The 26,609-nt window shown below is 44.8% G+C and overlaps 2 protein-coding genes and 1 non-coding gene across 9 annotated transcripts in view; 1 reads left to right on the top strand and 2 right to left on the bottom strand.

Annotated features, from left to right (window-relative positions):
* The window catches only part of PFKFB1 (6-phosphofructo-2-kinase/fructose-2,6-biphosphatase 1), a 42,813-nt gene extending 34,715 nt beyond the window's left edge, over positions 1-8,098 (top strand). For both annotated transcript variants that reach the window (XM_032756367.1, XM_032756366.2), the window contains exons 11-14: positions 3,345-3,474; positions 6,040-6,102; positions 7,174-7,238; positions 7,597-8,098. In XM_032756367.1, coding sequence (XP_032612258.1) covers positions 3,345-3,474; positions 6,040-6,102; positions 7,174-7,238; positions 7,597-7,656 — 318 coding nt within the window. In that variant the 3' untranslated portion in view covers positions 7,657-8,098. The remainder of the gene's footprint in view (positions 1-3,344; positions 3,475-6,039; positions 6,103-7,173; positions 7,239-7,596) is intronic.
* Positions 8,099-9,618: 1,520 nt separating this feature from the next.
* On the bottom strand, positions 9,619-20,287 carry TRO (trophinin). 6 transcript variants are annotated; one of them, XM_058441386.1, is made up of 13 exons: positions 20,173-20,287; positions 18,758-18,831; positions 17,273-18,463; positions 16,486-16,590; positions 16,308-16,371; positions 15,973-16,052; positions 15,358-15,449; positions 14,525-14,604; positions 14,389-14,431; positions 13,913-13,975; positions 13,237-13,351; positions 12,310-12,417; positions 9,619-9,846 (listed from the first exon to the last, which is right to left on the bottom strand). In XM_058441386.1, exons 2-13 carry the CDS (start codon positions 18,800-18,802, stop codon positions 9,712-9,714), a joined length of 2,121 nt encoding a protein of 706 aa, XP_058297369.1. In that variant the 5' UTR covers positions 18,803-18,831; positions 20,173-20,287; the 3' UTR covers positions 9,619-9,711. The 6 variants fall into 6 exon arrangements, with proteins under 6 accessions (XP_058297369.1, XP_058297370.1, XP_032612907.1 ...); XM_058441387.1 differs by having other exon boundaries at positions 18,758-18,846; positions 20,173-20,227; XM_032757016.2 differs by having other exon boundaries at positions 9,723-9,846; positions 10,019-12,417.
* On the bottom strand, positions 13,585-13,713 carry LOC116812369 (small nucleolar RNA SNORA11). The gene has a single exon (XR_004370670.1). It is a non-coding gene; the product is annotated as a small nucleolar RNA SNORA11 (small nucleolar RNA).
* Positions 20,288-26,609: the final 6,322 nt, after the last annotated feature.

Raw genomic sequence — 26,609 nt, 5'->3', positions numbered from 1 at the left:
TCTGTTCCGTTGGTCTATATCTCTGTTTTGGTACCAGTACCATGCTGATTTGGTTACTGTAGCCTCGTAGTATAGTTTGAAGTCAGGTAGCGTGATGCCTCCAGCTTTGTTCTTTTGACTTAGGATTGACTTGGCAATGCGGGCTCTTTTTTGGTTCCATATAAACTTTAAAGTAGTTTTTTCCAATTCTGTGAAGAAAGTCATTGGCAGCTTGATGGGGATGGCATTGAATCTATAAATTACCTTGGGCAGTATGGCCATTTTCACGATACTGATTCTTCCTACCCGTGAGCATGGAATGTTCTTCCATCTGTTTGTATCCTCTTTTATTTCACTGAGCAGTGGTTTGTAGTTCACCTTGAAGAGGTCCTTCACATCCCTTGTAAGTTGGATTCCTAGGTATTTTATTCTCTTTGAAGCAATTGTGAATGGGAGTTCACTCATGATTTGGCTCTCTGTTTGTCTGTGATTGGTGTATAAGAATGCTTGTGATTTTTGTACACTGATTTTGTATCCTGAGACTTTGCTGAAGTTGCTTATCAGCTTAAGGAGATTTTGGGCTGAGACGATGGGGTTTTCTAGATATACAATCATGTCATCTGCAAAGAGGGACAATTTGACTTCCTCTTTTCCTAATTGAATACCCTTTATTTCCTTCTCCTGCCTGATTGCCCTGGCCAGAACTTCCAGCACTATGTTGAATAGGAGTGGTGAGAGAGGGCATCCCTGTCTTGTGCCAGTTTTCAAAGGGAATGCTTCCATTTTTTGCCCATTCAGTATGATATTGGCTGTGGGTTTGTCATAGATAGCTCTTATTATTTTGAGATAAGTCCTATCAACACCTAATTTATTGAGAGTTTTTAGCATGAAGGGCTGCTGAATTTTGTCAAAGGCCTTTTCTGCACCTATTGAGATAATCATGTGGTTTTTGTCATTGGTTCTGTTTATATGCTGGATTACGTTTATTGATTTTCGTATGTTTAACCAGCCTTGCATCCCAGGGATGAAGCCCACTTGATCATGTTGGATAAGCTTTTTGATGTGTTGCTGGATTCAGTTTGCCAGTATTTTATTGAGGATTTTTGCATCAATGTTCATCAGGAATATTGGTCTAAAATTCTCTTTTTTGGTTGTGTCTCTGCCCGGCTTTGGTATCAGGATGATACCAAAACCATAAAATGAGTTAGGGGGGATTCCTTCTTTTTCTATTGATTGGAATAGTTTCAGAAGGAATGGTACCAGTTCCTCCTTGTACCTCTGGTAGAATTCGGCTCTGAACCTGTCTGGTACTGGACTTTTTTTGGTTGGTAAGCTATTAATTATTGCCTCAATTTCAGAGCCTGTTACTGGTCTATTCAGAGATTCAACTTCTTCCTGGTTTAGTCTTGGGAGGGTATATGTGTCGAGGAATTTATCCATTTCTTCTAGATTTTCTAGTTTATTTGCATAGAGGTGTTTATAGTATTCTCTGCTGGTAGTTTGTATTTCTGTGGGATCGGTGGTGATATCCCCTTTTCAGTTTTTATTGCGTCTATTTGTTTCTTCTCTCTTTTCTTCTTTATTAGTCTTGCTAGTGGTCTATCAATTTTGTTGATCTTTTCAAAAAACTAGCTCCTGGATTCATTAATGTTTTGAAGGGTTTTTTGTGTCTCTATCTCCTTCAGTTCTGCTCTGATCTTAGTTATTTCTTGCCTTCTGCTAGCTTTTGAATATGTTTGCTCTTGCGTCTCTCGTTCTTTTAATTGTGATGTTAGGGTGTCAATTTTAGATCTTTCCTGCTTTCTCTTGTGGGCATTTAGTGCTATAAATTTCCCTCTACACACTGCTTTAAATGTGTCCCAGAGATTCTGGTATGTTATATCTTTGTTCTTGTTGATTTCAAAGAATATGTTTATTTCTGCCTTCATTTCCTTATGTACCCATTAGTCATTCAGGAGCAGGTTGTTCAGTTTCCATGTAATTGAGCAGTTTTGAGTGAGTTTCTTAATCCTGAGTTCTAGTTTGATTGCACTGTGGTCTGAGAGACAGTTTGTTATAATTTCTGTTCTTTTACATTTGCTGTGGAGTGCTTTACTTCCAACTATGTGGTCAATTTTGGAATAAGTGCGGTGTGGTGCTGAAAAAAATGTATATTCTGTTGGTTTGGGGTGGAGAGTTCTGTAGATGTCTATTAGGTCCACTTTGTGCAGAGCCGAGTTCAATTCCTGGATATCCTTGTTAACTTTCTGTCTCATTCATCTGTGTAATGTTGACAGTGGGGTGTTAAAGTCTTGCATTATTATTGTGTGGGAGTCTAAGTCTCTTTGTAGCTCTCTAAGGACTTGCTTTATGAATCTGGGTGCTCCTGTATTGGGTGCATATATATTTAGGATAGTTAGCTCTTCTTGTTGAATTGATCCCTTTACCATTATGTAATGGCCTTCTTTGTCTCTTTTGATCTTTGTTGGTTTAAAGTCTGTTTTATCAGAGACTAGGCGTTGCAACCCCTGTCTTTTTTTGTTTTCCATTTGCTTGGTAGATCTTCCTCCATCCCTTTATTTTGAGCCTATGTGTGTCACTGCATGTGAGATGGGTTTCCTGAATACAGCACACTGATGGGTCTTGACTCTTTACACAATTTTCCAGTCTGTGTCTTTTAATTGGAGCATTTAACCCATTTACATTTAAGGTTAATATTGTTATGTATGAATTTGATACAGGAGGATTTTCACTTATTTCCCCTGAGAGCCAAGGAGAGACAGACACATTTTCTTGTTGTTTCTTTTTGCTTGTTAGGGAACTTTTTCTAGTTTGCACTTAGAGTGTAAAGATTTGGCCTTTGAGGGTCTCAGATTTATGTGAGAGTCTCAGTCTTAACTCCCCACCTTGTGCACACCCAAGGCCTTGTCTTCTACTGCTGTACGGTTTTTAAAACTCAAAACTCTTAGTTACTATGATTGGCAAATGCCCCCAGGGCAGCTGTGGCTTCTACATCCACTTATCACTTTTTTTTTCAGTTTTTCTCTATTTTGAGACCCTATATTTATAAAATTTTCTTTATTTTTGTGAAAGGTCAGCAGTGCACTTAAGAAGACAATTTGCAGTGGGGAGTTGTATTGTTGTTATTGTTATTTAGTCCACTGTATTGATACATTTATTTAGTCCACTATATTGATAGCCCCCATTTAGCAGACAATGAAACTAAGACCCTAAGAAGGAAGTGAGTTGCCTAAGGTCATACTGCTGGGTCAACAATTGAACTGGCACTGGAACCAAATGTTCTTGATTCCTAGTTTAGAGTTCTTCCCCTCTGGACAAATGTGCCTCATCTTCCTTTCTCACTCAAGTATCTCTCTTACGTTTAGTCCTATGAGGATCTGGTTCAGCGTCTGGAGCCAGTGATAATGGAGCTAGAACGACAGGAGAATGTACTGGTGATCTGCCACCAGGCTGTCATGCGGTGCCTCCTGGCCTATTTCCTGGATAAAAGTTCAGGTACTACCCTAATCTCTGTTTTGGGAAAGTTTGATGGTATTTGAGACACTGACACCAACAATTAGATGTCTATATCTTATTAGATGTCTATATCTTAGTAGTTAAGAGAAGAGTATCTAGAACAAGGATGCCTAGGTTCAGATTCTTTCTCTTTCACATACTAGCTGTACTGCCTTTCACAAATTACTTTAACTTCTCTGGCCTCAGTGTCCTTATCTGTAAAATGGGGAGAATAATGATGAATTTTAAATAACATAAGTAAAAAGTTTAGAACAGTTCATGACACATTGTATGGGCTATATGTTAACTGCTATTATTAGTATAGTATTATTCTTAGCTAACATTTTCAAAGCCAGCGTTAACAGTCTGCCTCAATCTGGAAAAGATGAGCTAGTATTTCTGTGAAGCATGCTACTATCAGGTGATAGTAGGGCCTTTCATAGCTTCATGATCCTGATTACAAGTTTCTGTCCTTGCTATAGGGGTGATTTCCCCAAGATAGTGATGTTTTCATTTTAAATTGTTTTTCAAATGATAATTTATTTTTAAAAAAATATCTAGGCATTGCATTTACAGAGTATTTACACACTGACTGCATAGGCTGAACTGCAAACTGGGGCAGCTGGCCTGACAAAAAAACTGTTATATCACTTTCAGACATGAGATTCCATTTCCAATGTGGATGCTGAAGTGTTAGCATTTCCAGGATATTTTTAAGGTGTCTCAGAACAATGCAAAATTATATTCAATGTCTACAATGTTTTACAGTCTTGGATCTTTTTACGATGCTAGTTTGAAAATAAAGAACACTGTAATATGGAGTCATCCAGAATTGGAACCCAGGGCACTTGAGAACTTGACATTAAATAAGGAATTTCCTCTGCCTAGTCCTCAGTTTCCTCACTGGAAATAGGTGATAGGATGTGCGGTGGGGGTCCTTGCACTGGTAGATTTCTCTGCGTTCACATCTCTACTTTTCAGGGCAATGTTTTGAGACCATGAGGCAGGTGCTGTAACTCCCATTGTCCAGATGAGGAAATGGGAGATCCAGAAAGGTGAAGCGACTGGCACAAGGTCATGGGGCTCAGAGTGTGAGGGATAGACATTGATCCCAGGTACATGCCGGAGGACTTCCCGTCTCAGATATGTGTGGAGTGCTTTTTACACACAGGCTACCTGTGAGACAGATGTTCTCAGCCCCCCACCCACCCACCCCGTTACTTAGGAGCAAGGCCCAGAGAGATGATGTGACTGAGAATGCAGACCCACAGAACCTCAGGGCTGGGGCACCCTCAGAGTACATCTAGTCCAATCCTGTCCTATGAAATGGGAACACTGAGGACCAGAGAGAGAAGAGCCTGGGCCAAGGTCACTAGTGGAGGCAGGGGCAGAGCTGGGTCAGAGATCTCAGGCAAGTCACTTCCCTTCTCTGAGTCTGTTTCCTCAAGTGTACAAGGAGGGTGTACAGTAGTACCTCAATCTATCTTTAAGGGTGTCATGAGGTAGTGGGCAAAACACCCTTGGCCCAGGGCCTGATGATGACAAAAACAAGGAGGAGCAGCAGGATGGATGCCCAGGAAGGAAAAAAGCCAACCTAATGTCTCAGGAGGCTGGGAGGGCAGTGGCAGGCCTCAGAAACCTAGGGTGGAACCTGCTGTTGAGGGAAGCCATGAGGGGTGGTGATCCTGCAGAATGAAGGGAAATGGGGAGCGTTATGTGCAGGTGGGCGGGAAAGTGGGTGTCAGGAGAGAGTGCCTAGCAGGTGGGTATATCACCCCCAGGTCACTGCAAGCCCCTGGATGGCAGGGGCAGTTTACAGTAGGGGCCAGTGCATGCATTCTGACATCACAGGATCCCAGGTTCAAGGCCTTGCTCTGCTGCTTCCTGGCTGTGTGACTTGCAGAGAGCATTTTCCCTCTCAGAGCCTCAGTTGGCTGAGACCATGAAATGGGCTTACTGTCCCCACCTCTTGGGCTTGCCCGAGAAATGGAAACATAGACCCAGACAAGAATGCACATGAATATTCAGAGCAACTTTTTGCATAGTGTGAATAACTGGAAACAAGTGAATGCACAAATGCTCGTCCATCGCCAGGCCTGGGGCAGGGATGATCAGAGGGAGCAGTCCAGGCTGGGAGAAGGCTGTGGGAGCTGTCCACTGCCACAGCAGGGTCTCAGAAAACACCTGCTGATGTGAACTGTGGGCCTTTGCGGTGTGGGGTCTGCCGAAGGCCCCAGGCTTGGGGCGGGAGAGAAGCCTGCCTGGGTCTCATTTGTCCTGTGAGTGAGGTGGTGGCCGTCTCCAGGGTGGCTGGCCCTACCCTCCTGCAGGACACGCAGTCCAGTCCACCACCATTTTCCAGGGCATTCCTGCCTCCCTGCTCTCCTCCTCTCTTCCCAGGTGCTCTCGTGCTGCCCCTGCAGGGTGGGGGGAGTGGGCCCCTGGTGAGGCCCCACCACGGCAAGGGGACATGGAATGGGGAGCATCCAGCAAGCCTGGGGGCCTGGGGAGGCTGTGTCCTGACCAGCACCCTGCCTCTGAGGGCTGCTTCCTGTTCCTTTCTAGATGAGCTTCCATATCTCAGGTGCCCTCTGCACACAGTGCTCAAACTCACTCCTGTGGCTTATGGTAAGTACTCCCACCCTGATCGAAGGACAGGCATATAGAGGCTATGAGCATGGCCCTAGTGCCTACCATTTGCCCAGAAGAGTCCTGCAGGAGGTTTCCTGGGTGGGTGGGTGGATGTCCTGCAGGAGGTTCCCTGGGTGGGTGGTGGGGGTGGGACTGATGGTAGTGGATAACAGGGAAAGAGTAGGATGGCTTCTAAATCTGGGGCTGGCTCTGACTCTCTGTGTCTCTGCCAGAGCACCCAGCACAGAGCACCAAGCTGTGGAAGGGGGATTCCCCAAAGGGGACCAGAGGAAAATTGTAGGTTAGGGCCGTATTGGAGAAAGAGCACAAAGACCAGCCTGGGCAGTTCAGGCTCTTTCTTGGGACATTAGCTATGAAAGGTTCGTGAACAAGGGAGGGGCAGAATCAAATCTATTCTGGGGTGCGAACAGGGCAGATGACCTACTGAAGCCTGGAGTAAGGTGCAGTCCACAGGGATGAAGCTAAGGGAGCTTCCACAGGCATTAGGCCCCCTCTGTCAGCCCCAAGCCCCAATGATGCACCCTCCTCCGTCTTCAGGTTCCCTAAAACTCCCATGTGAACTTGCATACTCCTGGTGTTGCCACAACCACATTGTCCTCCAGATAAACTTTGCCTTGCACTGATCGCCCAAGGCAGTGGCCCCAGGACTCTTCCACCTCTTCACCACCTAACACGGCTTGGAGGATCCGCAGAGCTACATCAATATTACATAGATGCGACTGATGTCCTGCGGACCTCAAGAGCTGTGGGCAGCCAGAGTTCATCTCTCATCTCCATCCCCATTTACAAATGAGCAACTGAAGCTCAGAAAACTAAGACTGTTAGGGGCAGAGGTGACAGGATGCCCTGTTGGCTGCCTCTTAGGCCTGGTGTCTTCCCCACAATCACATAGCTGTCTAAATTCTCCTCCATACAGGCGAGTCATGATCTGTACACAGTATGAAGCTGGGGGTGTGGCTGGTGATGGGGGTGGGGGGAGGTGATACCTCAGGGAAGACCTGTGCCTACCTTGGGGGCTTATGGACAGATGGATTTTTCTTTTCTAAGGCTGCAAAGTGGAATCCATCTACCTGAATGTGGAGGCCGTGAACACACACCGGGAGAAGCCTGAGGTAGGTGGGGGACTCTATGGCCCAAGCTGGCTGTGGACACAGCACATGGTGAAAGCACCTTATCCACAGAAAGGCTGCCCCAACCCCACCAAGCCTGGGTGTTTTGCACCAACAGATGAAGCAACCAGCACCCAGAAATGCGGAAACCACAGCCCAGACCCGAGGCACCATGGAGATGCAAGGCTGGGGCAATTCCCGCCAAAAAGGCCTCAGGCTGAGATTCCCCCAGGCCTACCTGAGGGTCAGGATCCAGGCCTGGCTGAAAGAGGGGAGCCTGGCAATGAGGATAAGAGGCAGGGGAGAGGTTGGGGCCCTGCACTGCTGTCTCCTTCCTATTAATCCTGCGCTCTCTCCTCAGAATGTGGACATCACCCGGGAACCTGAGGAAGCCCTGGATACTGTCCCAGCCCACTACTGAGCCCCTTCCAAGAAGCCAAACTGCCTGTGTCCTCATCGCCTTCCACCTTTAGGAAATGCTATCCTTGCTCTTCTCCTACTCTGCCTTGGCCTCACTGAGGCACCCCACTTCCAGTGAAGAAGTCCTCCACAACTCCCAAACAAGCCTCGCTTACTGGCCGCAACCAAGGAGCTATCTAGCTCTGGAGGAAACTTTCTTTCTTAATTCCTATTCTCTGACAAATAAAGACTTATTGCCTACAAGAGGAGAGGAGGAGGTCATGGCGAGGCTTTTCCAATTGTTCTCAAGGTACTGATCCTAATCCTGACCCAGCTCTGCTGCTGTAAGGGCATGGAATGGGTGAGGACTTCCTGGAGGGAAAAGTTCTACGGTAGCACCTCCAAAGATAGGGGAGAAGATACGTCCCTGTGAGTTCCTGTGGGCCTTGTTCCAGCAAGGTGGCTGTGGGCATGACACTTTCATCCTTACACTCAGAGAAGAATCTGGCACTTGAGCCAAGTGTTCCTTTCTTCTCCAACTCTTGCTGCCATCCTGAGTGATTTCACTGTTTATGTGAATGATCCAACCAATACTTTGGCCTCACAGTCCCCTGACCCCTCAACTCCAGTGATCATCTTCTCCCCTTCAACCACCTACTCCATGGATTTTGGTATCATCTCCCTGGTCTGACTTTTTAAATGTAAGCATCCAACTGTCTGACCACTGCCCACCTACTACCCCAGTCCTTACAACTCTCTGTCATCCACTGAATCCCTAGCAGTGTGCCTCCATACAGGAGGCATAGCTGGGCACGGTCGTATGCACCTATCGTCCCACTTCCTTGTAAGAGGAGACAGAGTCTCACTCTGTCACCCAGGCTGAAGTTCAGTGGTGCAATCTCAGCTCAGTGCAGCCTCGAACTCCTGGGCTTAAGCGATCCTCCCACCTCAGCCTCTCTCACAAGGAGCTGGGACCACAGGTGCATACCACCGTGCCCAGCTAATTTTCAATTATTTTGTAGAGACGAAGTCTCACTATGTTATCCAGGCTGGTCTCGAACTCCTGGGCTCAAGCGATCCTCCCATCTTGGCCTCTCCCAAAGTGCTGGGATTACAGACATGAGCCACTGTGCCCAGCCCTATAGTATTTTTTGAATGAACAATATTTGTTGCTGTACAGCATCAAGAGCAGAGTCCTTTGAATGCTCTATTGTCCCCCAATCTATCCTTAGTGTTCTGTCCCTAACTATGTTGGATACTATGGGCCATCTCTTCAGCTACTCTCCATGCAGCTACCATAAGCCAGGTACCAGTGACAGACTCATACACTTGCTGCCTTTGTTCCCTTGTCCTTACATCACAACCACCCAGCAAGATCTAAACCTTGTATAATCCACCTCTCCTTTTTTTGTTGTTGTTGTCTACTACAGAAGTTGCTGATCCCTGCTTGTTATCTGATCTGATATGTTATCTGCATCCACAGCCACCCTTAGGTCCGTTCAAAGTCAGGGTCGTCTTCTCTGGTACCCTATTCCATCCCACCTTCTCAGTCAATTCCTGACTCTTCCATATCGATCTCCTGTTCCTGTTAGCTTTCGCCCAACAGTCTATACAATATGCCCAAGTTTTCCTCTCCTATCCCAATTAAACCCTCCCTTGTTCTTATGTCCACCCCTAGTGACCTCTGCCCTTCCCTCCATTCTTACACCAGTGATTCAAAATGAATCTGTGCTTACTGTCCAGAAGCCTCTCCGTTTGCCTTCTGCTCCAGGCTTTCCCTCTCCATATCTTTCCTCAAGCTGTTATCCTCTTGCCTGCCATGCTTTCCCCAGGCCTCTATCCTGCTGAAGTCATATTTGCCTTTGAGCCAAAAGCTGGAGCCCCACGTTGTCCAAAGAACTATGCTGATCTCCAGCTCTTCTACGAACCCAAGATCCCACTCCACAACTACCTAAGCACATTAAAAGACAGAAAAAAACTACAATTCATTTTGCAAATTTAATGTAACTCTGATACCAAAATATGACAGCACACAGAAAGCAAACAATAAAGCAGGAACAGCAAACAGATTTTTCCATCACATGACACCCTCAGCCGATTGGCCATAGCTGCTTTGACTGCTGTGTGGACAAAGATTCCAAGGATGTACTTTGGCTCCATGGGAAGGACTACTGCAATTTATTAGCGGTATCTGTAAACATGGGGAATAAATCTGAAAACAAAACAAATAGGAACACATTTTAGCACCAAATACACTGTCTTCTCATAATTCCTTAATTGCCCTCACCTTTCCACCCTGCTCTCCTGCGTTAGTGTTTCTTATAACATCTCCCAGCTCTTATACCCATCCCTGTGGGTCCTGGCTATGGAAATATTGCAGTTACCTGAAACCTCACTAGCCATAGGAGAAGCCACAGGCACCAAGACTGGCGGCTCCACTGCCAAAGCCAGCACTGGTGCTCGGTCCACCACCAAAGCCAGCACCAGTGTTTGGTCCACCGCCGAAGCCAGCTCCTGTGCTTGGTCCACCGCTGAAGCCACTGGTGCTTGGTCCACTGCAGAAGCCAACACCAGTGCTTGGTCCACCGCTGAAGCCAACAATAGAACTGGGTCCACTATTGAATCCCGTGCTGGTGCTGGGTTCGCCAGTAAAGCCAGTGCTGGTGTTGGAACCACTGCCAAAGCCAATGATGGTACTCAGTCCTCTGTCGAAGCTGGCATTAGGCCTACTGCCAAAGCCATCGCTGGTGCTGAGGCCACCACTAAAGCCAGCACCGGTGCCAAGTGTGCTGCTGAAACTAGCATTGGTGCCCAGTCCACCACCAAAGCCATCACTAGTGACCAGTCCACCACCAAAGCCATCACTAGTGCCCAGTCCACCACCAAAGCCAGTGCTGGTGCCTGGTCCTCCACCGAAGCCAGCACTGGTATCTAGCCCACCATCAAAGCCAGAACTGGTGCTTAGGCCACCACTGAAGCCAGCACTGGTGCCTAGGCCACCACCAAAGCCAGCACTGGTGTTCAGTCCACCACCAAATCCAGCACTGGTGCTTAACCCATTGCCAAAGCTGAAACCGGTACTGGTGCTGGGTCCATCACAAAAACTAGGGCTGGTAGCACCACTAAAGCAGGCACTGGTGCTAGGAGGGCCACCAAAGCATAGGTTAGTATTAGATGCACTGCCAAAGCAGAGGCTGGTGCTGGGAGCTCCACCAAAACAGAGGCTGGTGCCATGAGCACCACCAAAGCTGACACTGGTGCTGGGAGCAGCACCAAAGCCAATGCTGTTGCTGGGAGTACCACCGAAGTCAGTAGTGGTACTAAGTGCCCCACCAAAGCCAGCACTGGTGCTAAATGCACCGCCAAAGCCAGGGTTGGTGCTTGGTGTACCACTGAAGCCGGCACTGGTGCTGACAGCACCACTGAAGCTGGCACTGGTGCTGACGGCACAGCCAAAGCTGGCATTGGTGTTAAGTGCGCCACCAAAGCCAGCACTGGTGCTGGGAGAGCCACCAAAACAGACGCTGGTGCTTAGTGTACCACCAAAGTCAGTGCTGGTGCTGACAGCACCACCAAAACCAGCATTGGTGTTGAGTGCACTGCCAAAGCTGACACTGGTGCCAGGAGAGCCACCAAAGCAGACACTGGTGCTTAGTGTACCGCCAAAGTCAGCACTGGTGCTCATAGCACCACCAAAACCAGTACTGGTGTTGAGCACACCACCAAAGCTGGCACTGGTGTTGAGAGCACCACCAAAGCCAGCACCGGTGCTGGGAGAGCCATCAAAGCAGATGCTGGTACTTAGTGTACCACCAAAATTTGCACTGGTGCTGGAAGAGCCATCAAAGGAGACACTGGTGCTGAGTGTGCCTCCAAAGCCAGTGCTGGTGCAGGGAGAGCCACCAAAGCAGATACTGGTACTGAGTGTACCACCAAAGCTACCACTGGAGCTGGGAGAGCCACCAAAACAGACACTGGTGCTGACTGTGCCTCCAAAGCCAGTGCTGGTGCTAAGCGCACTACTGAAGACTGTGCTCGTTGTGGGTGCACTGCCAAAGCTGGTGCTAGTGCTGAGTACACCACTAAAGCCAGCCGTGGTGCTGAGTGTGCCTCCAAAGCCAGAGCTGGCTCCACCACTGAAAGTGGCACTGGTGCTGAATGGACCACTAAAACTAGAGCTGACTCCACTACTAAAGCTGGCACTGGTACAAGGCATGCCACCAAAGCTAATGCTGGCTTCACTGCTGAAACTAGTGCTGGTGCTGGGTGCACCACCAAAGCTAATGCTGGCTGTGCTGCTGAAGCTGGAGCTAGTGCTCAGTGTGCCACCAAAGCTAATGCTGGCTGTATTGCTGAAGCTGGCACTGGTGCTGGGTGCAACACCAAAGGTAATGCCAGGTCCACCACTGAAGCCACCACTGGAGCTGGGTGCACCATTGAAGCTAATAGTAGCACCATCGCTGAAGCCAGCCCTGGTACTAGCTCCTCTGCTGAAGTTGACGTTGGTGCTGGCATCTGCATTTTCTTGGGCTCTGGCCTCAATTTCAAATGAAAATCTGCTCCAGGCCTGAGCATCATCGCCTAACTCTTCCCTTGTTAGGCAGTCGATATCCATGTCATCCCAATTCCAGGGCCCAGCCACAGCTTCCTCTCCAATCCCCATTTGGGCTCTTGCCTCAGCCCTGGCTTCAGCCTCAGCCACAGCCACAGCCGCAGCTTGGACTTCCATCTCCACTGCCTCGCGGTACTGCACAGCCCAGTCCTTGGGGTCTTTCTTCTGCACCTGAAATGGGGATGATAATCATAATAAGAAAACAACCCTAGTAATCATGTATTAACCTATGGGCTTTGTATTAAACTAGTAGTGATACTTTTTTAAAATTCTTAGTTACTGGGGCTCTATCATGGGTCAGTTCTGAACTCCAGTTTCAGCTCTGATGACTTACGTGCTATATGACCTTGGACAAGTTACTTAACCTCACTTAGCCTAAGTGTCTTTATAATTACGGGAAATGATAGAGAGTAAATATGTTATGAACTGAAGGGTTGTGCCCGCCCCCAAATTTGTATGTTGAATCCCTAACACCTAGTGTGATTGTATTTGGAGATAGGGCCTTTATGGAGGTAATTAAGGTTAAATGAGGCCATAAGGGTGGGGTCCTGATCAACAGGATTAGTGTCCTTATAAGAAGAGACACCAGAAAGCTTGCTCTCTTCTCTCACACACAAAGCCACGTGACGATACAGCAAGAAGGCAGCCATCTGCAAGCCAGGAAGAGAGCCTTCACCAGGAACTGACCCTGGTGGACCCTGACCTAGGATTCTCGCCCTCAAGAACTATGAGAAAATAAATTTGTTTTTTAATCCACCCAGTCTATGGTATTTTGTTATGGCGGCCCATGCTGATTAATACAAAGTATGAAGAATGAATGAGATGATGTAAACTATATATCTAGCAGCACCCTAGGACATAAAGGAGGCTACACATGTTTATATATGAGCTGCAGGCTGCTCTGTACCTGCCCATCCCTGTGCATTGCCTGCCCCAGCCAAGGGTGTCCCATTGCCTTAATATGCCAAGCTCAGGCAGCTCTCCTCTTACCTTGCATGCAAACTTGAGGACTTTCATCTTGCTAGTCTCATGGTAGGAGCGCAAGCCCCAGAAGAACTCATATTCAGGTGGTCTGCTGTTAGGGACCCTCTTGTACTCCAGGTACCTTGGAAAAAGGAAATGAAACTTGTTTCTAACCAAGCAAGCCCGCTGTCTAAGCACTAGACACCAGGTGGCAACCTCCTCCAAACAAATACAAACAGCCCCTGGAGAAGGATTTCTAAGACCCTCCAGCCCCAGACTCACTACCAAACACAGTTTATGGTCTTGGCCTCCAATACTGAGCCATTTCCCACTGGCCCTGTGCAAAGCAGTCCCTTGGGCTTCTCCAGAGGAGACATGTATAGGGCATGATGTCACAGGAAGGCCAAAGTATCATGCCACCTGTGAGGAGTAAGCCCAGATTCCTGTTGGGTGTGTTGTAAACAGAGGAGCCATTCTTAAGGGCCTCTGCTCTGAGCACACCCCACTGCAAGGGCCTTGTGTTGAGTCTGGCCCAGTTCTGGAAAGGTCTGCCCATGGGAATTTTAGACAGTATCAGTTCTAGGACACAGGATGCCCATCCCTCTAAAGCTAGTGTAAGAAAGGCACTGACTAAGCACTTTCTGAACCAGATCAGTATACCCAGAACACTTCAGGGCCAGACAAAGCCCCAAACACCACTTACTTCTGCTTCACAAACTCGTCTGTGATGAGCTTCCTCACTTCCCCAAAGAGTGAATGCCTCACCCTGACAATGGGAAAAATAACCCATGAACACAGATCAGAACTGCCTAGATGAGGGCAGAGGCATTTCCCAACATGGAAGAGACCTCTCTAGCACATGGGGCAGTCTCAATGAAGCGAAGAAAGTAGTGAGCACATGGCCACTAGAAGCAAGCAGTTAAGACCGGATGCCTCTTTGTCAGGGATCCCTGAAGGTCTATCTAACATCTCAGTTTAGAACAGAGGACATAAAGGAGAGAGACAGCAGAGAGTTCAGGACCATTTGCCCATCACCCATCCAGGTCAGAACCCTGGGCCCTCTACCCAGTCCAGCACCCCACCCGCTCCACCAGACCACCAGACTGATGCAATCCTAGGACCATCCTCTCTTGCCAAAGGACAACACGGACAGCACGCGCTGAGAGAGCCCAATCATACCCAGGGCGCAGCCCCAACTTGCGCAGCACCTCCCAGATGACAGCTGTGAGGGGAGGCAAGAGGAGACAGGGACAGAAATTGAACACATGGAATCCAGACCATGGCCACCCATTCAGCTGCAAGCCCAGCCACTCACCCTCACTGGCCTTGTTGCCATTCATAAAAATGACACTCAGAATCACCATGAGGAGACCCAGCTTAGGTGTGTCCTTGGTCCTAAGGGAATAACAGGACAGAAAGAAGGTTTATGTTTCAACAGGACAGAAAGAAGGTTTATGTTTCAACAGGACAGAAAGAAGGCTTATGTTCAGCAGCCATCCGCAAAAGACACACCAGCCAGCTCACTAGGCTAGCCTCTCCCAGATTCCTCAGATACAGAATTCTGCCCAGTCTCTGCTTCCAGCTCTATGCCACCCTGGGCAAGGCACTTAGACCTTGCAAGCCTCGGTCTATTATTCAGTAAAATGGGAAAATCATATTCTCCCTTCCTCAGGTTGCCAAGAAGATGGAAGAATGGCTGTCAACCTGGTACAACACAAGCACTCAGTCAATGTGAGTCCCTTCTGTCTCTCCCAGAACCTTCAGCCCCACTGACACTCCTGCACTTCATGCATCCTGATCCACCCACACCAGGAAGCCCTCCTTGAGAACCACTCTGTCAAAGCCAGGCCAGGGACTCCATCAGAAGAGGCAAGCAATGACAGGCCTGCTTTCCTGGGAAGCTTCTACAGAGACAGCAAACCTGACAGCAGGAATGTCCCACCCTAGGCTCCTATACCCTTCAGTCAATCATAATCAGGTGCCACTACTATGAGCAGGGCTCCAACTATGAGCAGGTGCTGAGACAGGGCTTTTGAGACCCTGTTTTTCCTGACTCTCTAAGAGGATGGGGGAAGTAGGACAAAGAAGGGGTAGCAGCACAGATAAAAGCAGAAGCTTCCTTCCCACTCCAGCCCTTTCCCAGCTTACGTTCCCAGTATGCCTGCAGAGGATTCCCGAGTGCTGATGAGAATATACAAGCTACTTTGCTTATCAATTTCTTTCAGATTGACTCGAAACATCTGCCAAGTAAAAGAACAGCCTGTGAGATCACAAAATTCAGCTTAGGTATCAGTGAACTTTCCGGGCATCCTAAAACTCCCAGTGTACTTAGGGGGTTTGCATGTGTAAGAAATCAGTTAGATAACGCACATACAGCACACAGCCAAGTGCCTGGCACCCAGTAAACCTGCAGCAAATGTACTATTGTCATCAACATCATCTTTGTGATGAGCAGGAATCTAGGGAGACAGAGAATGGGGATACAAGGGACAGGTGAGATCTGAAATACATGCAGAATGTGTCCAACTATGCATAGAAGCTGAGACTAAGTTGAGTGGCTTCTGTCCTAGCCATGCTGTCATCACTGACATGCTGTGTGACCCATGGCAAGTCTACACTTCTCCCTAGGCCACTGTCTGCCCATTCACACAGTAATGGGGCTGGATTAGCATGTCTCTGTGATTCTCTCCAAAAGGGACATGTATGTCTTTGCTTGATTCAAAGCCTCCCCATTGTGCCCATCCACCAGCACTGCCCCTTCACCTTCTCCAGAGTGTAGCTTGCTCGTTCAATGATTTCTGGGAAATATTCATCATATTCTTGGATGACATCCCTCAGCATGTCTGTAGAAAAGGAGAAGTGAGAGTAGCTGAGCTTAGCAGGGGCCACAGAGCTGCAGCCCTTTTGCCAGTCCTGTTGGGTCAGTGCAATCAGAGACCTGAAGTGAGTTAATGGGAGATGCCAGCCATGGCAGAGTGCGAGGAGGGCAGGTGTGGAGATATGACAAAACAAAAAGGACATAAAGTGTTACTCCCAGGCTATGGGAGGAGAGGGGAGTGGAGAGGAGAGCTCAAGGAGGAGGGTTGGTAGGACACTACCTGAGCGTTTGATGGGGATCTTTGTCTGGTCCTTAACCAACAGGTATTTCACCAACTTATTAGCCTGGGAGGAGAGGAATAGATGGAGAGATCTTAACATGCTTGCAGAAAGCTTGGAAGGTGGCAGAGAAGAGGGCAGGTGAAGAAGAGAAGAGACTGGACAGCATTGAATTCTTACCCTTTCTTGTAAAATGGCCACATCTCGCGGTGGCGCAGGCCTCCGGCCCCATGGGATCCGCCTGTAATTACTGCCACTTCTCTCATCCCCATTCAGATGCTTGGACTTCATCATCAGAAAGAAGGAATGTCCAGAGTCACCAGGTGAAAGAGATGGCTCTGTCTCCTCACCTTGCCTGCTCCAGACAGAAAGTCCCTCTAACCTCCTCCCTCAGCCTTGCTGTAGTGGAGCCTGATCCTGACCTTGCCATTGGCCACCCTGAGTCCTGAGCTTATCTTTCACTGTCTTCCAGGAAGGAATTTCATTCCTCTGCCAGGCCAGGAACAACTCAAGATAAGAGCCTAAGGGTCTTTCTCTTCCTTTGGCTACCACCAATTATGCTGGCTGGTACCTCTTGGACAAGTCACTTCATCTCTCTGGGACTCAGTTTTCTTAAGTGTAAAACTGGGACCTATGATCCCTTGTTGGTAAGAGTTACTTTCAAAACATTCAGACATACCCTGTGTAAATGTACCCAACACAAAGCCTGGCACGTGGTAACTACTATTTAAACACAAGTAGAATTACATACAGGTTGTAGCTGAGTGTATGGATGTCTTATTTCCTCACCAATCTGTGAACTGCTAGGGGGCAGAAACTATATCACCTTTTTCTCAGCATCTTCCACAGCCTATCTGAACACAGGGACTAGCTCAAAGTAAAACTTTTATAGAAGAAATGAACAAACTAGAAGGGTAGAAATGGAAAAGAAGCACAAAGTTAAGGATGGCAATGTCAGAGATCTCACCTTTCGGTTTCTCTTGCCCCGGGTCCTGGTTGTGGGCTCCAAGCTCAACTGAGCCAGATAGTCATCTGCCAGGGCCTGGACAGCAGCAGCAACCTGAGTCTCAAGGGCACTTACGTTGGTCTGAGCAAAGGCCATCTTGGCCTGGGCCCCTTGGTCAGCATTTGGAGTCTGGCCTTCAGTTGCCTGAGCCTTAGTGGCAGCCTTCCGAGCCCTAGACCCTCTCTTGACCCGCAGGGTGGCTGCCAGGGCTTGGTTTGTGACCATTTGAGTGGCAAGTGGGGCCTCAGAGAGCTCAGAGACAGAATTTGGGCTCCTACTGGCAGCCTTCTTGCCCTTGGACTTTTTGGGCCTGATAGCTACTACTGAGGCCTCAATCTGCCTGGTAGCTGCCTCAGTGACATTTGGAGCCTCTATATGCTCAGTGTCAGTATTTATGACCTTAGCAATTGTCTTCCTGGCTTTGGAGACTTTCTTGGTTCGGATGGAGGCTGCTGTGGTGTGGATACTGGCTGTCTCATTGGTAATTTGGCCTTGGGTGGTAGCTGTATGGGTGGCAGGTGGAGCCAGTGAGACCTCGGTGGCACTAGCTATGGCCTTATTCGCAGCCTTCTTAGCCTTGGAAGCTTTCTTAGGCTTGATAGAGGTTATCAAGGCCTGGGAACTGGCTGACTCATTGGCAATTGGAACGTGAATATTCTGTGAGATGACTGGTAGCTTTAGGACCTGCAAGGGTGACTTGAGCTGTGTAGTGCCACCCTCACGGCCAGTTGGGGATTGGGAGCCTTGGGCTGCCTTGGCAGTAACTCTCTTCATCTTGTTGGCTTTCTTAGGCTGAGTAGTGACTGAAGAAGCCTGAGTATTGGTTACCTCAGTGGTAGGTAAAGCCTGGCTGATCTGGGTAATGACTGGTAGGTTTAAAGCCTGCCAAGTTATTTTGGGCTTATTGGTGGCAATCTCATTGGCAGTTGGGACTGGAGGGGCAGCAGGTGTGGCCTTAGTAATAGTCTTTATAGGGGCCTTCTTGGTCTTGCTTTTCTTAGGCCGGTTGACAACTGGTGGGTCCATGGCCAGGGAGTCCTTGGTTGCCGCCAACAGGGTATGCATCAGCAAGACACTGTCCTCTTCTGTGGTTTCAGTCTGTATATCTGGAGGGAAGGGAAGCCCCAGGCTCCCGGGGGGAGGCAGAGGGCCCTACACACTTAGGATTACCATCCTCTGGGCCATCTGGCCTCCCTAAAGCCCATCCCTTTCCACAAAGGCCTTCCCTTCCTCTGAGCAGTGGTTAATTAAAATGGGGTAGGGGAAGGGGTAGGGAGCAAGGAAGGAAAAGAGGCAGGTTTTCCTCTCCTCCCCTTCACCATGTAAGGGAGGACTGAGACGAGTTAGGCAGGGAATTATGAAACTACACGGTGGAAGGGGTCTGAAGAGCAGTAAGTGAACTCAGGACGGGGCAGATGGCCTAGAGAGAATGCAGAGAGGCCTCACCTGAAATAGAGGCACCCTATATCCGTAGTCATTTCTCCTATCCATCTTTCTGGGAGGCCGAGTAACAGGTGAGCCTGAGGGGAATGGGCCTGAGTTAGAGAATGAGAGGGAGGGGGAGATTCATCAGACATCTCACCTATCCTGACTTAGGGGAGTCTCATGTAACCTTGGGCCCTAATCCCTTCAACTCCTGGGTTTTCATACCTAAAAAACCCAGGCCATCTGGTTTCCAAGGCCCAGCTCCTTTTGCCTCCAAGAGGGTCAGTTCTACGACCCCGCCCCTTTACACGCCCCCTCCGCAACTCGATAGTGCGCATGCGCACCGACTAGAGGCGCCCCCACCCCCCATCTTAGGCCCACCTCTATCCCGAAAGAACCGGTTCTTCAAGGCTCTCCGCGCGCATGCGCCTTGGTAAACCGGACAGTTTCTAACCAGTTCAATCCCACATCTGCCCCCTGCTCTCAGAGCAACAGAACATCTTGGCGCCACCCCGACCCACTCTTTCTAACTGCATCACGTCTCGATCCAACCCTTCCCCCAACACTAGCCCCCTCCCTCCGCTCTGCAGTACCACTCCGCACCGCCCCTACCCCAACACCGCCCATCTCTCCTCTGCGGTACTGCCACGCACCGCCCCTTCCCAATACACCCCCTTCCCTCCGCTCTGCAGCATTTCTCTTCACCTTCCCTTCCTTTAATAAGCCCCCTCCCTCCGCTCTGCGGTACGTCGCTGCATCACCCCTTCCCCAACCAACACCACTCCCCGCTCTTTCCACGTCTGCAAGTGTGCAGCTCCGCCCTTTCTGCAACATGAATACCTCACCCCCAAATCCAACTGTATGAACCTTCTGTGTATTCCTGTTCTCAAACCCTACCAGGTCCTGTCTCTTCCCTTTCAAACCGGAACCAACCGGGTCATATACCCTTCTTTCTCCTGTCTGAGTCTGGTCCTTTCCGTTGCTCAAAAGGGATGCTGCCCACTCCTTTCTCTGGGTCCCAATCCCTCCATTCTGTGGCCCAAACAGGGTCCTGCCCCCTTTCTCCAGCCTAAACGGAGTCCTGCCGTCTCCCTATCTCCCTCACGAACTGTGTGTATCCTCCTCCCTTCTTGCTACCGTCTGAAGGATTTCTCGATCCTTCCTTTCTGCAGTCCCAACTAGGTCTGCATCCCTCCCTTCCACGGCCCGAACCGAGTCCAGATCGTTCCTTTCTGTGGCCCAAAGGGGATTCTGCCTCCTACTTTCTCCCGTGCGAACTGGGTCCAGGCACCGCTAAAGACGACTTTGATGCGGTTAGGTCCCAAACCTCCAGCAGGTTTTCTTCAAACCTTAGGGGAGTGTGGATTCAGGCACGTCGAAGCCGCAGCCAGGAAGCCCCCACAGGGTCTTCACTAAAGCCAGGCACCTCAGCTCACCTCGTCTTCTTGAATCCAGAAGGCGTCTGCTCTCTCCAACCCTCTCCTTGTGTCTGAGCCTATCCCCCTCCCTGGCCGGAAGTGGTCCTGCCTCTTTCCGCCTCCAGAGGGGGGTCTCCGTCCCTGCCTGTCAGTCTCCTCCGCTCCATACCTACTTTCAACTTTCCATTCTCCTCAATGTAGCTCCCTTTTTCTGCTTACTACCCCTATTCAGTTATCACTCCCTCTTATTCTCCATTTGACTTCTCTATTCCCCACTCTGTATCTCTGTTCCTATTTGATTCTCCTGTTTCCGCTAGGAGGAATGTGCTTCTCTGAACTTCCACACCAACCCTTCCTACAGACCCTCTATCCCAACACTATTTACATAGTGTTGTTATACCTTGTGTCTATGTCTCTCTTCCCTAGAGCTGCTCTGGAGCAGGGGACTAGGTCATATTCATTTCTGTCTTTCAAGTATTACCAGGTTAAAACATTTAGAGGCTCTAAACACTAAAAGATAGGGTGCCCATCCATCTTTTGCAATTCAGAATAAAAACAGTAATGTATAAAAATCTATGAAAAGTTTTTATTGATCCCACAATGACTATACTGATGTTTTAAAAATATCAACTTAGACTGTCTCTTGTGACATGGTGCACTGTTCCCCCATGCAGAAAACAATTCGTGGCATTTATTTATTCATTCAATCATTCAAAAGAGAGCAAGGATAACTATACCTATGTCAAATAAAATAAAGTCAAAAACCATAAAAGATCTTAAAGGTCATTATATAATGATAATGAGATAAATCATCATGAATATCTAATAATTATAAATATATTTAATATATGCACCCAACATAGAAGCACCTAAATATGTAAAACAAATATTAATAGATCTGAAGGGAGAAGTAGACTGCAATACAATAATGGTAGGAGACTTCAAGACCCCATTTTCAACAATTCACAGATCATCCAGACAGAAAATCAGTAGGGAAACATTGAACTTGAACTACACTTTAGACAAAAAGGACCTACAGAATATTTTATCCAATAGAATATACATAATTCTCAAGCACACATAGAAAATTCTCCAGGATAGATCATAAGTTAGGCCAAAAACAAGCCTTAACAAATTTAAGAATATTGAAATCACATCAAGTAATATATGCACAGTGGTATGGAACTAGAAATCATTAATGATAAGAATTGTGGAACATTCATAAATATATGGAAATCAAAAAACATACTCCAGAATAACCAATATGTCAAGGAAAAAATTAAAGGGAAAATTTAAAATATCTTGAGACAAGTGAAAATGTATACACAACATACTAAAACTTATGGAATGCAGCAAAAGCACTTCTAAGAAGGAAGTTTATAGCAATAAATACATACATCAAAAAGAAAAAAGATCCCAAACAATCTAACATCACACCTCAAGGAACTGGAAAAAGAAGAACAAATAAGCTCAAAATTAGTAGAAAAAAAGGAAATAATAAAGATCAGAGCAGAAGTAAATGAAATAGAGATTAGAGAAACAGTAGGAAAAAATCAGTGAAACCAAGAGTTGGTTTTATGAAAAGATAAATAACATTGACAAGCCCTTAGCTAGATCAACTAAGAAAAAACAAGAGAAGACTCAAAATCAGAAACGAAAGAGGAGACATTACAATTAATACCACAGAAAAGCAAAAGATTTTAAGAGAATACTAAGAACAATTATATGACAGGAAATTGGATAACCTAGAAGAAATGGATACATTCCTGGACACATAAAACCTACCAAGACTGAAGCATGAAGAAATAGAAAATCTAAACAGATACGTAATGAGAAAGGAGACTAAATCAGTGATAAAAGTCTCTCATCAAAGAAAAGCCCCAGACCTGGTGGATCCACTGCTGAATTTTACCAAACATTTAAAGAGGAATGAAATCAATAATTTTCAAATTCTACCAATACATTGAAGAGAAGGAAACACTTCCAAAGTCATTTTACAGAACCAGAATTACCCTGATACCAAAACCAGACAAAGACACTAGAAGAAAAGAAAATTACAGACCAGTATCCCTGAGGAACATAGATGCAAATATCCTCAGCAAAATACTAGCAAACCAAATTCAACACCATATTAAAAAGATCATTCATCATGATCAAGTGTAATTTATCCCAAGGATGCAAGGATGGTTCAACACATGCAAATCACTAAGTGTGATAAAACACCTTAACAGAGTAAAGGACATAAACCACATGATCATCTCAGTAGATGCAGAAAAGGCATTGATAAAATTCAACAATAATTCTTGATTAAAAAAAAAGCTCTCAGCAAATTAGGTATAAAAGGAAACGTACCTCCATACAATAAAGCTCATATACAACAAACCTATAGCTAACATCCTACTCAATGGTGAAAAGTGGAAAGCCTTTTCTCTAAGGTCAGGAATAAAGCAAGTATGCCTGCTCTCACCACTTATATTCAACATAGTACTGACATCCTCAGCAAGAGAAAGAAATGTAATCCAAATTGGAAAAAAAAGTTTAATTGTCCCTGTTAGCAGACCACATAACTTTATACATAGATAAAGAATCTACAAAAAATAACTAAGAAACAAATTCAACATACAAAAATCAGTTGTATTTGTTTTTTTTTTTAATTTTAAATTCAATAGGCTTTCAGGGAAGAAGTGGTGTTTGGTTACATGAATAAGTTCCTTAGTGGTGATTTCTGAGATTATGGTGCATGCATCACCGAGCAGTGTACACTGTATCCAGTGTGTAGTCTTTTATCCCTCAACTCCTCCCACCCTTTCCCCCAAGTCCCCAAAGTCCATTGTATTATTCTTAGGCCTTTGCATCCTCACAGCTTAACATCCACTTAAGTGAGAACATACCATGATGTTTGGCTTCCCGTTCCTGAGTTAACTTCACTTAGAATAATGGTCTCCAATTCCATCCAGGTTGCTGAGAATGTGATTATTTCATACCTTTTCATAGCTGGGTAGCATTCTATGGTGTATATATATAAATATATATATGTGTGTATATATATAAATATATATACGTGTGTATATATATAAATATATATATGTGTGTATATATATAAATGCCCATCAATCAAGTAGATAAACTGTGATATATATAATATATAGTATATATTACTTAATATTATATATTATATAATATATCATGATATATGTTATATTATATGTTATATATGTATATAATATAACATACAATATATATCTATATATCTGACAAATAATTTATATCCAGATATATAGATATATATACTAATATATACTAATATGTATACTTATATATATATTAGTATATACTAATATATATATATCTATATATCCGACAAATAACTAATATCCAGAATCTACAAGGAACTGAAACCAATCAGCAAGAAAAAACAATCCCATCAAAAAGCGGACATGAATAGACAATTCTCAAAAGAAGATATACAGATGGCCAACAAACATACGAAGAAATGCTCAACATCACTAACTACCAGGGAAACTGAAATCAAAACCACATGCAATACCAACCTACTCCTGCTAAAATGGCCATAATAAAAAAAAATTAAAAAATAATAGATGTTGGCATGGATGTGGTGAAAAGGGAACACTTTTACACTATTGGTGGGAATGTAAACTAGTACAACCACTGTGGAAAACAGTGTGGAGATTCCTTAAAGAATTAAAGGTAGATCTACCATTTGATCCAAAGTAATCCCACTCAGCAGGGTATTCGACCAGGAGGAAAGAAGCCGGCCATAGTGAAAGACACTTTTTGTGCATGACAGTTTGGTAGGCACCACATACCATTATCGGGGTTAAAATATGGAACCAGCCCAAATACTCATCAATCAATCAACAAGTAGATAAAGAAACTGTGATTTTATATATATATATAATAACCATAAATGAAGATCTTAAAGGTCATTATATATTATAATAATTATATATAAAAAAATATATAATATATATAGAATGTAATATATATAATTTATATATATTACATTATATATTATATATATTTATTATATATTATAATATATTATAGTATAGTATATATATTATATATTATAATATAATATATTATAATATTATATTATATATTATAATATAATATATTATAATATATATTATATATTATATTATATCATATTGCATTATATATTATATATATAGATGTATATAATTTATATATTATAGAGTGTATTATATTATATATAAAATATATTTATATATGAATTTGCAATATATATTAAATTATATATTATTATATAATATATTCTTATATATTATATTATAGATATAGATATTATAGGATATATTATTATATTTTATATATAAATTTATATATTCATATATATAAATGGATATATAATATAATATATAAATGATCTTTAGATCCCCCTTTTATGGATTTTTATATATATATGAAATGAATTCTTTATCTAGTCGATTGATGGGCATTTGAGCTGGTTCCATATTTTTGCAAACTGTAAATTGTACTGTTATAAACATGCGTGCACAAGTGTCTTTTTCATATAATGTCATTTTTCTTCCTCTGGGTAGATACTCAATAGTGGAATTAAAGCTGGGATCAAATGGCAGAGATTTTACCTTTAGTTCTTTGGCGAATCTCCTCCAAACACTTTTCTCCATAGTGGTTGTACTAGTTTACATTCCCACCAATAGTGTAAAAGTGTTCCCTTTTCGCCAACATCTATTTTTTTTTATTGTTTTGATTATGGCCATTCTAGCAGGAGTAAGTTATTGCATTGTGATTTTGATTTGGATTTCCCTGGGAATCAGTGATGTTGAGCATTTCTTCATATGTTTGTTGGCCATCTGTATATCTTCTTTTGAGAATTGTCTATTCATGTCCACTTTTTGATGGGATTGTTTGTTTTTTCTTGCTGATTGGTTTCAGTTCCTTGTAGATTCTGGATATTAGTTATTTGTTGGATATATAGATTGAGAAGATTTTCTTCTAATCTGTGGGTTGTCTGTTTACCCAACTGATTAATTCTTTTGCTGTGCAGAAGCTTTTTAGTTTAATTAAGTTGCATCTATTTATCTTTGTTTTTGTTGCATTTCCCCAGGTCTAGAATGTTTTCCCAATGTTATCTTTTAAAACTTTTATAGTTTCAGGCCTGAGATTTAAGTCTTTGTTCCATTTGAGTTGATTTTTGTATAAGGTGAGAGATGAGGATTTGGTTTCATTTTTCTACTTGTGGCTTCCCAATTATGCCAGCACCATTTGTTGAATAGAGTGTCCTTTCCCCACTTTATGTTTTTGTTTGCTTTGTAGAAGATCAGTTGGCTTTTAAGTATTTGGCTTTATTTCTGGGTTCTCTATTCAGTTCCATCGGTTTGCATGCTTATTTTTATACCAGTACCATGCTGTTTTGGTGACTATGGCCTTATAGTATAGTTTGAAGTCAGGCAATGTGATGCCTGAGACCTCATTCAGCACCCCTAAAATAGGAAAAATAAGCAAATCAGATTATGTCAACTGATGAGGGGAAACAAGAACCCTTAGGTACTTCAATGGAGCATGCAAACCAGTGAAGTCATCTTGAAGAGCAATCTGGCAGTATTTAGTGAAATTAAGAATCATTCACACTATAACTGAGAAATGCCACTCCAGAAAAGATCTCTTTCTGGCCTACTAAGTGACATGTACAGGATGTTTATCGTGGCATTATCTGTGGTAGCAAAAAGTTTGGGCAACCTAGCAGTGTATAATCACAGAATAAATATGTAAATTATTGTATGATCATTTGCATTTGATCTCATACAATGATCTCATGCAGTGGGAAAAGATAATCAATTAAATCTGTATATAACAACATGGATAGTTATCAACATAATGTTAAATAAAGAAGTGAGAAATAGAATGAAATTTAAAATACAGTGCTCTTAGAAGTTCCCACTTAGCTATGGCAGTATAAACTCCCTACAGGCACCACCACACTCATTAATTATACCTAAAAACTCTGGTCAAATTTTTTTAAAGAGAAGAAAACCTGCCTAAGCACTCTGCAAAGTAACTAAAACCAGGCAGATTGTGGAAGAGAGTTAAAACATAGAGAAGTGACCTGCATAAGGGTAAGTTGTCCAGGGTTTTTTTTCCTCTCAGCCTTGCCATGAGTGTATCCCACTCACAGACTGGAGCAGAGCATATGACTAAAACTCTGACGGATTCTCTGCCATCTTTCTGGCCAGAGGAAGCACAAAAAAGAACCTGGGTAGGATGTAGCATGAACAAGAAATCTCAGAAGGAAAAGAGATAGAGAAAATATTACCATATATGTGTATGAAATCACACAATTCTCACCCCAACCATTAAACAAGGCATGTTCAAGAATTAACCAAACAAGTATTTAAATGCTTAGGGAACTGAGCAGAGAATTAAATCGCCTACAAAAGACTCAGCTT

The sequence above is a fragment of the Hylobates moloch genome, unplaced genomic scaffold, assembly GCF_009828535.3.
Source record: "Hylobates moloch isolate HMO894 unplaced genomic scaffold, HMol_V3 SCAFFOLD_7, whole genome shotgun sequence".
NCBI classification, from domain to species: Eukaryota; Metazoa; Chordata; class Mammalia; order Primates; family Hylobatidae; genus Hylobates; species Hylobates moloch.
This window is presented reverse-complemented; position numbering and strand designations above follow the sequence as displayed.

What these genes read in the sequence shown, in the direction of transcription:
- TRO (XM_032757016.2), bottom strand. Translation starts at nt 18,802, where the DNA reads ATGGATAGGAGAAATGACTACGGATATAGGGTGCCTCTATTTCAG. An exon ending in GGGGCAAGAGAAACCGAAAG is followed by an intron (nt 16,591 to 17,272) that starts GTGAGATCTCTG and finishes CTGATGATGAAG; the next exon opens with TCCAAGCATCTGAATGGGGA. An exon ending in GACGAGTTTGTGAAGCAGAA is followed by an intron (nt 13,352 to 13,912) that starts GTAAGTGGTGTT and finishes CCTTTTTCCAAG; the next exon opens with GTACCTGGAGTACAAGAGGG.